Genomic DNA, 14,300 nt, shown 5'->3' with positions numbered 1-14,300 from the left:
TATTTGTTAATATTTCTTGCAACGTTTTGTGAAACTAAGCTGGAAGTCACACTAAACTTTTAAATGTTACCTTTTATGAGCATATGGACAAGCATTTGCTCTCCCCAGCCATGAGCAAATGCAGCAGTGTTTCTGGTAGACTCTGTATTTATATGCAGGATATATTTGTTTATTCGAGCTAAAAATGAAGCTGTGGAAGGAGTAATGTGGTTTGCAATGGTTATGTTTTCTTGAAGAGTCTATAATTTTTTGGCTGATATAAATATGAAGGAAGAACAGTGGAGAACCGTAGAGGTTTTTTGTCTGGCTAGAGAGCACACTGTGGTGCCTACTGAGTTTTTTGCACATTGTTTTGAAACGCTGGCTTAGCCATTCTGAATGCTCCAACTGATGTAGCTGGAAGCTCGGAGACGGAGCTAGAGAAGCCTGCATGTGTGTGCAGGGTGGTCGTTGTGGCATGCAGCGACGCTCTTCATCCTTTGACTGGAAATGACACCTTGCATGCTGTAATCACAGTCTTTATCGTATCCTACACCACCCTTCTGCACATGGAGCAGTGGTTCCCCAAGCTGCTTCGGTCCACATGGTGCAGCTCTGGGTAGTTCTGGTAAAAACACTAAGTATTTTGTTGTGTAACCGTGCCTTTATGCCTGCACTCACTCACCTCCAGCCAATTTCAGGTATTTATTCTGTGTTCCGCTGGACTTCAGGATGATAAAGGGATTGCTGAGGACACATAGATCCTGTCGCAGTCTTTTAGCGGACATTAATGTACCCAGGTCCACACTCCCGTATCCCATACTGGGGCCGTTAGCTTGATGGGTGACTTTCACTCAGACAAGCTCCTTGCTTGTTGAGGTTGTTCTTTTCTCAGTAATGTGAGTGACTGTTTCAGGCTTGAAGGCCAGCTCTTCCAGGGCTGTGTTTTGATTGCTCAACTAGACTCAGTAGATTGATGCGGTTTTGTGTTCTCCATGCTTGTGCTTCTGCCAAGCCAGTGAAGAGACAATTTATTCCGGAGTGTCCTGATGAAAGCAAAGTAGCTGCATACACTGTCTCATTTCTCTGAATTTCTAGCAGATAATTTTTGCGCAGAATTGGCCTGTTTCAGTAACCTTTCAGGGAACGCTTAATTTGGCACATTTCCATTTGCAGCAGTTATGTTGTATTAATTTAAAAATAAGGTGGGATGGTTGGTGTTCTTTTTTCATGCACTTAATTCCATACCCAGTGAAACACAGAGATCTGAAGTGCTCATTTTTGAATTGAACCGCATAAATATTTGTGTTGCAGAGTCCTGAATGTTCTGGTGCTGACATCTCTGAATACAGATTAGAGTGGGGAGAAGATGAGGAATCTCTACAACTTGCATATAATGGCACAGATACCTGTTTTGAAATAAGTGAATTGTCAGCGGCAGCGCATTACTGCTGTAGGCTGCAGGTATGGAAGCTATGAGGTTTTGCATGCATTGCTATCTTAAGATGTAAACAGTTTCCTTCCACTGTGTTTGTATTTTTGTCATTAGCCGCTATGAAGTTATGTGCTCTGTAAGTCAGGAGGAATGTACATTTATTTTAAGTAATGCAGGCTGTTGCTATAGAACTGAACAGTTTAGATTCTGTACAGTTCAAAGTGATAAACAAGGGAGTTGATGTAACTTTTAGCTCTTGAAAATTGCTCTCATGTATCATGTGGTTTATTTTCAGTGAATAACGCTGTTAACAGCCATCTTGCTCTCTGATATTAAAAAAAAAAGATAACATTTTAGACAATTCCCCAAAAATTGAATTATTTTTTTGGTAATGAGATGTAATGAGATGTAAATAACATCTACCTCCCAGCTGGATGTTGAAGATTCCCCTAGCTTAAATAATAAACTCCAACATCTGGTTCATTTATCAAGTAAAGCAAACCAGGTAAGTAGATCCCTGTGTATATAGGAGATGGGAGCTGCCAGACAGCGAGCCGTCGTCTCTACCATTTTGTCTCTTAGCTTTGTAAGGCTGGACCGTGTATAGAGCCTATATATAATTTCTTTTTCTTTGATCTTTTTCTCTCCTATTATTTTCACCAAAAAGTAAGTTAAAATATAGTTCTTAAATATTTATGAAAATAAAAATACAGCACTTCTCCTTTATGTCTAATGAAAAAATAAATGGAAAGTGAAGTAGGTGGGAGCAAAGTAAAAATATTTTTGCCCTGGATACTTTTGCACAAAACTTATTTGTATGTGAAGACAGAATACCACCAGTAACCCAACCACAAGTTCATGTACCCACCCAGCTGCCAATGTTTGGACCACCTAGGGTCATTTCTTTGATCAAGGACAACATGCTTCTGTTGAGTGTTTCCTCCTTACAGGTTTGGTATTTTTAAACAGGATATCGAACATTTTTTTTATTATTATTAATTTTTTTTTATCAAGTAGCTTTTGAGCTGTTGGCCAGCAGCCAAGGAGCTAGGGCCCCGCAGCTGTAAGGACACTCAGCTGTATTTTCTGCCTCGGTGGAGCTCACCGTATCCCTGCCCTGGCACTGCTGGGGGAGGCGAGTTGAAAGAGTGTGTCTGAGTGGCTTGGAAGTGTCAGCCAGAAAGTGCCTCTTGTGTTCGCCCAAGGGGGAGAGCATTCAGCATCCGCTGGGCAGGGAGGAGACTGTGAGACCGCTTCTGCGGGGAGTTCAAGGAGGTTTTAATGTTAAAAATGGAAATAGCCAGCTGTATAGCATCTTTGATTTCGAGTGGATGTTCGTTTAAAATTACCTGCCACAAAAATGTTGCACAAATCTACTCGGTTTTCAACACAGCCAATGCCATTTAATCCATAGGTAGAAGTTAAATGAAATGCACAACAGCACTAAGCCAGTTTATTTAAGGCCGTCAGTGACCCGTGCATTACTTTCTAGAGGGCTTCATTCTCTAGATCTGATCTGTGTATTATATGGAGAAGAAGTTGGTGTAAGACACACTTGGAGCATTTAAACAATTAACCGAAAAAACCCCAACAATGTATAGCAGACAAAGAAGGGAAGTTAAACAGTTTCAGAAATTTTAGGGGTTTTTTTTGGTGTTTTTTTTAATAAAAAGGTGAGAATAATAGCTGGTTTTCTTATTTGTTAACAGCTTTAACAGAAAAATCTTCCTTTTGGTTATTAAAAATATATTCCCCAAACCATATTTATCCTGCCTTCTAACAAACACACAGTACTGCTCTCAAATTTACAACAACTCAATAAAAAGAGAGAACTGAGGAATCACGCAGATATATATAATTGCAGGGCAGATAATTCGTCTTTACTGTTGCTCAACTTTTTTGCTGTAATGAATATTCCTGAAAACAATTGTGGCTTTTGCAAAAGGAAATATTGTATCATTTGGGGGTGGGGGAGGGAGGTATCTAGGAAGCAAAGAAGAATGAAATTCCCATCAGTTATGGTGATGAGATTGTCCAATAAAGCAGTTAAAAGCACCTCTGAAAATAAATTGCTTGGAGCAAGATACAGATTGCCAAACACTGGTTTAGAGGCAAGACAAATAATATCATTGGCAGACCACGAAACAAGGCTCACTTCTAACAGCTCTAGGAGCGCTTCACTCAATAGAAGATGTCCCTGGAGCAAGATTTGTTTTGAAGGGCTTTTTAAAGGCTGACAGATCTAACTTAGTTATCTCTTTTCTTCAATTGAACAAAACGCCTCCTGGAAAAACAGAACACAGCTTTGTGTTTGTATTATGCATAGCAGAAATAACTTATTTGCTACAGTTAAGCATAGATTACAAATCAAACAGTTGCTTGACATGTTCTTTCCTTGCCATCGTAGTCCTACTGGCAACATTGTAAATCCGGGTTTTCTAATTAATTTTGATCTGGTGGGAGACTCTGGGCTCGTTTTCCCAAATGCAAAGGAAGTGTGGATGGTAGATGATGCTGGGCAATGTCAAAGGTGCTTTTGAAGGTCTGTGCCTTCTGGATCTCCTGTAGCTCGGCCTATACCATAACTACTGTCATAAGCTCTCTGCGTACCTGGTGGGCCGGCAGCATGCTGGGCTGTGTCAGGGGGAGCCCAGCTGCCAGGTCAAGGGAAGGTGGTGGTGCCTATTACATGTCGTTCATGAGAAGATGGAATACTGTCTCCAGTTCTGCTCCAGGCAGAGGCTGAAATAGGAATGTTCCGGTGAGATAAAAAGAAAAAAGTTACTGCTGTGCAGGGAGTTAAGGATTGTAACTCGTCCAGAACAGCTGTGCAATCTCCATCCTTGTAATTTTTCAAGACCTGACTGGACAGAAGCCCGAGCAACCTGGTCTGTGTTCAGCTTTGACCCTGATTGGAGCAGCAGGTTGGACTAGATGTGCTCCAAGGTCCCCTCCAGCCTGCACTAATTGTGTGATTGTGTGCACAGGAGCTTATAATAATCCAGAGGAGGTGATGTGGGTCATTTCTTAGGCCATTCCAGTGCAAGATTTACAGCATTTGCCACTGACTGAGCATCAACTGATGGAAAAGCCAGGTCTGTACAAGAGTGCAGCGCTGAGCTTGCGAAGACAACAGCCTCTGTAATTAATGAGCAGAAGTGGGCCAGATTTTGAAACTTTGTCTCTGCTGGGATCCTGGATCTGGGAGTCAAGATGAGATGCTTGATAATTGGTTGCTCTCCTCTCTTGTAGAAAATATTGAGCTCGGTGCTTTGGAGGTGGTTTGCTGGTGATCTGTGACTTCTGAGTCACAGCCTTCACGCCGTGCTGGGTTCCTATGTTCTTATATCAGAATCTTTTTAGTATGAAATTAGTAATCCATTCTCCGAGTTAGGAACCAGCGTAGCTCTCAGCAAGCCAGGTGCCCCATATGCCTTAGGGGTACTCTGCTTGTATAAAACATCGCACGTTACACTCTGCGGTGTGTGTGCTGAGGATTTTATACAGGGTGGCTCAACAGATCTGAGTAGCCGGTTTGCTGAACAGCGTGATGTTACCCATCACTGGCAGCACGACTGGCATTTTGAAACGAAGTTTGCTGCTGATCAAAAGGTTACTGTTAGGTTTTAAATAGCTTTTAGGGAAAAGATAAATACTCTCCAGTTTTTCTGAGATACCCCTGAGTAACAAAGGAAGATACTAATTGCTGTAGTATAGGCAGAGGTTATGAGTCATGCTTTAGAGGATAGCCAGCGGTGCATATCCTCTGAAGAATCCATGCAGCTCTTACAGGCTGCACGGTTCAATATTGTAAACTCAATAGTCGTGTGAAAGAGAACATTTATCCTGTAAAAATACTCTTTTTTTTTTTTTTTTTTTAAACATACAGGCTATTAACCAGGCAGGAGCTGGACCCTACAGTGACCTGGTAACCTGCAGGATCCCCGCATCTGTGCCTGATGCAGTCTCTGTGCTCTCGGTGCTGGAGGATGAGCACATGGATGCCTGTCAGCACTCCCCCTCTGTGTGCCTTGTACTGAGCTGGGAAGAGCCATGCAATAACGGAGCTGAGATTACATCATATAACATTGACCTGGGTGACATCAGCATTGCAGTAGGAAACGTTACAAGTTACGTTATTGATGATCTGCTTCCAGAAACCTCATACCGGTGAGTACAGATTTTTTTGGTGTGATACAGAGAGCGCTTGGGATGAGAACACACAGCTTAATTTTACATGAGGGGGGGGGAACCAAAACAAAAAACCCACAACACCAACCAGCCTAGGGAGCATAGAAATCTGCGATAATTCCTTTATGGAATGAATTGTGGTAGTTCATGTCCAAATGTTGCTTTCTCCCCCCATCTTTTTCCCTTTCTCTTCTCCTTGCATTATCTTTCACCTCTCCTTATTATTAAGTTGCTCTGCTAAGGTGAGGTTACGCTGGCAGGTAAATAAATTTTCAAAATGGGGAATAACTGAAATTACAATGTAATAGCTCATGTTTTTCCATCCAGGGGTTTATATTATTAACTGTATTGATCTCTTTGAGGAGATAGCAATTTGCACACAGTGAACTTTTATTCGTATAACTATAGCTGGTTTTTTTCTAGCATATGGAGATTAATTAAAAGATAATCTGAACAATTTCTTTATATTGCTTCAGAGTCTAAATCTCTAAGTGATGTTGCCAGAATTTTATTATTATTTTAACATTCAGGCGTATATGTTTTTTTTCCCTGTTCGTTAATTAAAAAAAAACAAACCTGTGGTTCCATGCAGGCAATGAACAGCAGTACAGCAGGTGGTGTGACAAAAGAAATACTATTTTAAGTACTGTTCTAATAAAAACTGGACTCTGATTGCACACTTGTAAAATTAGATATGGCACAGACCTTTTGTAATATTTTTATTATTTTTTTTTTTATTCAAGGTCACAATCTCACACATCTAGTAGAGTTTAAATGAAAAGTTCATTTCTCAAATATTATTATTTACCAAAAAAAGATAACTTCTTGTAGGAAGTATACAAGTATGTATACTAGATGTTACTTAAAGCAAGGAACGTATATTGCTTGCAGTGCCTAGTACTGTGGTTCCTGATCTTTGCCTAGAATATCAAGGTTTTAAAACTACGTCATAAAAAATGAAGATGTAGATTTATTAAAAAATATGTATATATGCATGGAAAAATATATAAACACACATATATATATCCATCCCTTCGGCAATGTGGAAAAAAAAAGGCAAAACAAACTTGGTGATTCAGAACCTCTCTGTTTCAGACCACTCGTTTAAATCCAAGCAGTGTGACTACATTATCGCTGTCTCCAGCTCTTCGGTAGCTTGTAATGCTGTGATCCTTTTTGGCAACGGCAGTAACAAAAGTATAAGCTTTTTCTTGTCTTCCACGGTGTTTATTTAAGATCCTAGTTATGTGGTCAATTTAAGCTAGCATTGCTGTCGAGGGAAACATCGTCTTCTCTCCTGGTGGTGTTCCCTCCTTTGTGCCAGCGAAGCGCTATCGCACCATTCCACATTGGGAAAACTGGTCTTCTCAAAAACTAATTGTATTTTTTACCTTGTAAATGGGTAAAGGAAGGGGTAGAAGAGGACAGGACCCCCTCCTCTAGCAGACAAGCTGGCCTAGGCTTGTTTGAAGTGTGAAATTGCTGCACCTGAGTGAAGCTGCACAGCAGTTTGAGCTGGTTCAGGTTGCTGTTGTGCTGCCTCCATCTCCCTGTTCTCCCATGTTTCTCATTCTCTGCCTCATGTCAGCGCTGGTGTTTGTGTCATCTTACTCTAAGCCAGACCAGAGAACCCAACTGATCAGAGACTAATCAAAACCCTAATAAAACTAGTTAGTTGAAAAGTTTGCCTTTTGACTGGCTACCCAGCTGTGGAACCGCGCTGTCTTTGGGCAGTCTCGTACTCCCTGGTTGTTTCTCCTCACGTGCTCAATCCAGTCTCAGAACAGCCAGAGCAAAATGAGATGAGCAACCCAGTCAAGACAGCCAGAAGGACCTATCTAAATTCTTCGCTGAAGTCTTCCTTCTTCAGTTTCTTTTTTTAGCTGGTTCTTGGTTCCCTGTAGCTTTTTTTAGGGAGGTGTCCATGCCTTCAAAGCCTGGAAATGGAGATGGGGAATGAAGGGATGGGCAGGACATTACTCTGCTTTATAATCATGCTGCAGTCTTGTCTGTGAAGCTCTTGCTCCTGCTGCTGTAAGAAATACTAGATTTCTTTTTTTTTTTGCGTTCTTATTTTCTTATTTTTAAAAAAAAAAGCCCTGTATTAAATAACATATTTTTAGTCAGGAGTCTGCCTGTCTCTGATCCAGATGGAAAGGCTAAAGCACAAGCATTAACTGGGACTGTTCTAAATGTCAGACTAAAAAAAATAATATTAAATTGTGAAGAGTACAAACCAGGGGATGACTAATCAGAAGTAATAATATATGAAAGCCCTTTCAATGAAACAAGAGAAAGAAACCCCCAAGTCTCGTGTCTCGTGCCTCTCAGGGATGACAAGTGACTGCAGTCAAGTTGCAGAAGCACCTCTTCTGTATCTTGAAGTATTTTTCTGCTAATAAAACCAATTTAATGTGTCTGGTTTTGCTATGAATCATTAACTCTTTCATTGATATTTGTTCCTCAAGCCTGACTTTACCACCTGTCTTTGATCGGGCGATGTCTGTGCCCTGATAACAGTATCCATAAGAAACGCGCATATCAAGCTGTATGCTGAAAGGTGATGGGTTTTTACCTTCCCTGTTTTCATCGGAGGAGTGTTTCAAAACATCACTGAGCTTGTTTTCTAAATTTGTTCACCAGTGTTTTTTCCTTTCATGTCAGCCCTGTTTATCTCAGCTAGCCCTTCTCTCTCTCTTGTGTTTATTCCCTGCTCTGTTTAGAAGTGGTGAACATGTTTTTTCCTAGCCCTGGTTTTTCCTGTACTACTGGGTTTGAGACTCTGAACTCTCTTGCCAGAGTTTCAGCAGAATTTGAGGTAAATCAGCAAAGGGCTTATATGATTTAGTTGCATTGGAATTTTACTGTCAATGTTTTTGTTTGGGAGAATCCAAAACTGAGAGCAAATCTTGGTGATTATGAATCCACCAAGTCCAGATTTGGAAAGGAACGTTGTTTTGTGTAGCAGTGTGCCTCTGACAGCATGTCTGCGAGTGTCCGCCCTACGGGACTTGTTAGCTGAGGTCTGGCGTTGCTTTGCTGCTTCCAGCCCCTGTCTGGGAATCGCCCGTCCATGGCCCATGCGTGGGTGACTTGACATGCCAGGCAAACACCAGGCTCTTCGCAGAGGTGGGCTCAAAGCTGACAAGTCTGACGGTTGCTGTGTCTTAGTAGCAAATCCAGCCAGCATGCCACAGGGAAGATTTGCATCCCAACATACGTTCGAGGCAGGAGGAACTGGGACATGCCCTTGCTGTGCTGCTAACGGACGGCGCAGGGCTGATGTCGGGAGGAACCTCTCCCATGTCAGGCACAGAGCAGCACCCCTGCTGCAAAAAGCAGATGCCTCGCAAATGCACTGTGTAAACATCGTTGCTGGTGAGCGGCTGCAGAAATATGTCTGGGAATTCTGCAGTCTTTCTGTTTTATTGACGTAGCCATGAAGCTCTGGAAGCTCTGATTATAGGGTAATAATACATGGACTGGTTTTCTGTGAACTGATGTAACTAGAAGTGAGTTAATAAATATTCCACAATAAATAAGTATTCAACAGTAATAGAAATACCAATTTTCTGTTATACTCTGTTCCCAAGCTTCACTCGACGCTTTCCGTAGTTAATTGTGCTGTTGAGATACTTCACCGCAAAACAACTTAGAATTTTTTAGAATGCTTATTTTCTTCTGAAGTTAGTTCACAGAAATGCGTAGTAGTCTTATTAAATGTTAATATCAACACTAAATTTTAATCTCCTTTAGGAATAAAAAATCTAGATATTTTAATTCTGAACTGTACTGAGGAAAAGATCTTCCAAGATGGAGAGAAGAATGCACATAAATGTCCAAGTTAACATCACTTAAGTGGGTTATAAAACAAGATTTATGCTTCAGAGTGTAAAACTAAGCCTTGTTGCAGCCCCAGAAGAGTGCAGTCGGAGCGGGGATCTGTGGGGCTGGCCTGTCCTGGGCACTGTGTGTCATCACCACCCAGGATGTTCAGGCTGCTGCTGATGAGGGAGCATCCTGCTTCTCCTCCCTTTTGAAGTCCGTGGCATTTTAACTCCCACAGGTTTCCACAGGCATTCCCACTGGTGGCATTCCACTTATGGGAACTAGCAAATCAAACTCTTCTCATGTCAGACTCTTAAGATTAATTCAAAAGTTGATTTTTCATTTTGTTGGAATACTATATGAAGGATTTTGTGACCAATCTGAAAATAGCATCCTGCTTAGTGTGTTTATTTCCCTGGGTCAAGAATCTTCTAAGATAGAATGCTCTGTTAAAGGTCTTTTAATGGTTTCTAAATTTGCCTAGTCTGATTTATTTTTTTCTAAATGTTTAAAAGATGCAGTGGGAAAATGTGAGAATAGATACAAGTATGACTGGTCCTGAGTCTGCAGAATTAAGTACTATCCCTAAATATATATAGTCCATATCATATATCTATATATTTATATAGATATATAGATATAAATAAATATAGTCAATACATTCTCAAAAACCTCACTTTCAAATTGTGACTGTCAGATTTTAAAACTGCCCTTCCAGGACAGCATTTGGGGTATCTTCACTTAGAAACCATTAGTGAAAAAGTTGAAAGGGATTGAGGCAGTGGTTTCATTTGAACATTTCTGTGTGTCTAAATACTACTTTTACACAAAAATAAGGGATTGATTTTTGCCAGTATCAGTTCTGTGAACAGTAATTGGTTTCCACATAATTATGGAAGTTCCCTTACCCACCGTGGCTGTGCCACCACCCAGCTGGAGGAGCTCAGTGTCGCGGGCTGGGGCAGGGACAGGAGCTGGAGGTGTTCTCCCACCACCGTGTGCTCCCCCTCCTCTTCCAGACAGCCCTCCTTTCTCCCCTGCCTTTTTCCCTTCTTCCTTCTGCCATTCCCTGTGGATGTTTCAGAGGCTTAATATCCCTTGAGGAGATGCTGCTGTGGTTCAGAGGGAAGCAAGAGCTGGGTCTGGGTTACACTGACACGTGCACAGAAATCAGAGCTGGCTGGTTGTTCCTGTCTGGCAAAGCTGGGGACCTGGGAATGACACTGGCCGTTTACAGAGAGTGTTACAATGATATAATCAGCAGAAAAAGGGTAGCCACATCCAGCCATGAGAGTCAAAGAAATCAATTCTTGCTTTCCCAGTATTATCTCATTCATCTGGAAAGACGCCTGTCTCTATTTTAAGGCCTAAGAGTTTCCATCAGTCTTGCTGTGCTCCAAAGTCAGAAGTGGTGGGGGTGTAGCTGTGTGTGGCGGAAGGCAGGAGCGAGAGCGCCATGCGGCAGGTGAAAGCAGCAGCAAACGAGGGAAGAGGAAGAGAAAAGTTTGTACCTTGTGCAAGGTAATACACCTGGCAAAGGGAAAACAAGTGAATGCAGATATCTAAAAAGTTCATGCACATAGCTAAAAAGTACATCTATCCACCTCTGCTTAAGAAAAGTGAGATTTGAGGGAGATTCATTTCAATTGCTGTTTGTTTTCAAGTGTGGACATGAGTTAGTTACGATGCTTGAGGATGGGAGAGGCTTTGTTGTTACTGGGACTTTGGATAATACAAAATAAAACGGGGGGAAAAAAGGCTATGCGCTCCAGAGCGTGTTGCTGTAATCAATCCACAAATGAGCAGCAGCATTTTTTAATGTCACTGTTACTGTTTATGTGCATATGCTAATGGACCACTTGCCAGAATCCAGTGAAAATTCAGGGAGTTTTCACTTTTTACTGGAAAGACCATTAAAAAATAATGACTCTTCAATCTAAAGCAAACCAGTAACATACTATGGCATAAGAGCAATGTCTATATTAATTACACTTCTTAAGATCCTAGAAAAGTTTTCTGTTCTTTTTATGTCAAATGCTTACGTGCAGCAGTTGAAGAGGGGGCTCCCACTAGATCTGTCTTCATAGCATCCATGCTTTGGGAGGAAGAGGATGAAGTCACCATTGTATAGTGCTGTAAGGTGATCAGGATGTGTTTCCTGAAACCGAATGGAAGGTTAAAAGGAAAGTGCAGCTCCATGCAAAGTGGTGCTTTACCCTTCTTAATGGCTAGGTCAGTAAGCAAAGGTTTAAGCACACATTTACATGTGACTTTGTAAATGCAATGCATTCTTACAGTGTACAATTAGTTTAGCTGCCTAATGAGTAGATAAGGCTCTTAGTATTTTGCGATATGTTTATTAATCATTTCACGCTTTCTGTTCTTGAAATTGCAGAAAATACAAGTTTTGTGGGCTTTTGTAACAGGGAATATTGTTCTCTTGAGGGTTTTTCCTCTATCCCTTTAACTCTTCCTAATCTTTTTGTAATGGTAGAGCTGGAAACTTGTTGTTCAAAGCAAAGTCATTTTTTATATGTTGTTTATATAAAATTACATCACTTCACATACTTCAATCAAAATAAATAGCTAATGCCAGCCAAAGACAGTTCTATTTCTCTTCTGCTTTCTCTGAAGCGAGCAGTCATAGGGATCTACCAGCTTCTGCTCTTTTCTCCCCCCTGCCACCTTCCTCAGGGACTTCTGGCTTCTTGGTGGCTGATAGTTTGGGGAAGAAGCAACACTTCTTGTAGAGAGTCTTTTCCCATGAGAAAATATTAGGCTGCTGTACACAGAATTTCCAAAGTAAATGGCATCTGTCCAGCTATCTGAACTAGACTGAACTATCTAAAAGAGCTAATTAGTTTGCCCATCCTGTTTTCTCCTACTTTCACTCCGATTGAACAAACTTTTGTAAACCTTTCAGGCTCCTCTGTGCCAGTATTTCTGTTTACACAGTCCCCAAAGCTCTTTAGAAATGCCTGTTTCATATTTTTGTTATGATGTTTTTGTTGATGTTACCATAGTAAAAGACTTTTTACTAGTCTTCGCTCATTTCTGTAAGCAGATTCTCATTGTGCAAGTTATTAAGCTAAGGTGCAGACAGATAAGAGAGTGACAAAACAGAAGACAGGAGTCATTATCTTAAGAAAGAAATAGAATGTAGAAGACTAACTCAGTCTAAAGAATATTTCCAAGCTAAAACTTCCATGACTAGGTAGGTGGTCTGCTTTTGTCTTCTTCTAAATGTCCTTAATGCAATCCAGGTGGCTCCAGAGCTGTTGTGCATCTTGTGAGACTGACTGGAGTCCAACTTGTGTTTGATCTAATAGATATTCACTGCTGGTTAATACTTCCACAGTTTGTGTAAGACGTGCAGAAGATATGTGTATTTAACCTTCTTGGTTAGCTCTTCCCACTTGAGTTTCATGTACTTAAATAGTGTGCTTTGTGAGGTGTTGCACACACTGAGAAAACTGTTCTTTGGTCTTCAGAGATCTTTACCAACATGGAGATGGGTTTCACAGTAGTGACGCCAATGTTTTCACTTCATGATTTCACCTAAATTAGCTCATGAGCTTTGAGACAATCACAACACGTTTCTGCATTTTATTTGTTCGCGGTTACACACTTCGTGTTTTCCAGGTTGCACTTGTATCTGTGCTGCTGTCCCTTGTTCCTGTGGTTAGAGGGTCTGCCATCAGGTTCTGAGATTGCTTGCTCAAATCCTCCCCCCTCTGCCTTACTGAATTTCATGATATTTTTCACTGCAGCTCTTACTTGTTACATTTGCAGAGCCTTTCATGTTACCAAAGCAAAGTGCTGGGAGCAGGCTTTGTGTTGCTGATGGAGCAGTCAGGTCCACAAAGGCTGTTTTGTATCTTGAGATTTATTTTTTTTTTTATACCAAGAACCTCATGAAAGCACTTTATTTAACATTTAACTTTGCTGTTTGTTTCAGGATCAGGATCCAGGCTATTAATGAAATTGGAGCTGGACCATTTAGCCACTTTATTAAGGCAAAAACCAGGCCGTTACCACCCTTACCTCCTCGGTTAGAGTGTGCTGCAGCAGGTCCTCAGAGCCTGAAGCTGAAATGGGGAGACAGCAGTTCCAAGCTTCACGCGACCGACGACATGGTCTATATCTTGCAGATAGAAGACAGAAATAAAAGGTAAGAGAGAGGAAGATTTTCCTTGTATTAATGAAAATTAATTCGTGTTCATCGTAATGCAGTTGTGAATCATGGCAAGAAAAATGTTTTCCTGATTACTTCATATCAACAAATATGTACAAAGTATTGTTTTAATAGGGATTCTGTGCCTGTCGTCTAACTGAACAAATTATGTAACAAAGCTGTTAAATTTATTACAGAACAACTGAAATCAGTGCTGTGCTGTTGAAATTTTAGCAAGACCCTGGCCCCTCTGCCAACAAAACTTAGTTACTGAGTTTCAAGGTCATAGGCCTTTACCTTTTGGAATATACAAAACAACATTATTGCACCCAACGTGCTGTGTGTATTAATAAAACCAAACAGTTACAAAGTCAGAGGTCTAGGGAAGGCAGAACTGAGCAGAACAAGATTTTGGGCAACATGATGGTCAGGATTTTACAAGTGTAATATCTTGGAGCATTAGAAAGTAAGAGTTTGCCATCAGCTTGGTACTATGCAATAATTATGAAATAAGGATGCAGAGTCGCTCACCCACCATGTTTCACTTCCCTAACGTTTTCTTCAAAGCCATGAGAGTTTTCAGTGTGCACAAAACACAAGGATAAACATTGAGCAGTCAGTGCTCAGCAAAAAGTATTTTCCTGTGCAAATTTGTGTGGGAAGATGTGATAATGTAGCTCCAGAGTTGGGATG

At 40.9% G+C, this 14,300-nt stretch overlaps 1 protein-coding gene across 2 annotated transcripts in view; it reads left to right on the top strand.

The window, feature by feature from the left end:
* The window catches only part of FNDC3B (fibronectin type III domain containing 3B), a 209,616-nt gene that overhangs the window by 167,661 nt on the left and 27,655 nt on the right, over positions 1-14,300 (top strand). For both annotated transcript variants that reach the window (XM_055817155.1, XM_005242826.4), the window contains exons 21-23: positions 1,294-1,443; positions 5,304-5,584; positions 13,392-13,604. In XM_055817155.1, coding sequence (XP_055673130.1) covers positions 1,294-1,443; positions 5,304-5,584; positions 13,392-13,604 — 644 coding nt within the window. The remainder of the gene's footprint in view (positions 1-1,293; positions 1,444-5,303; positions 5,585-13,391; positions 13,605-14,300) is intronic.

Source organism: Falco peregrinus, chromosome 12 (assembly GCF_023634155.1).
Source record: "Falco peregrinus isolate bFalPer1 chromosome 12, bFalPer1.pri, whole genome shotgun sequence".
NCBI classification, from domain to species: domain Eukaryota; kingdom Metazoa; phylum Chordata; class Aves; order Falconiformes; family Falconidae; genus Falco; species Falco peregrinus.
This window is presented reverse-complemented; position numbering and strand designations above follow the sequence as displayed.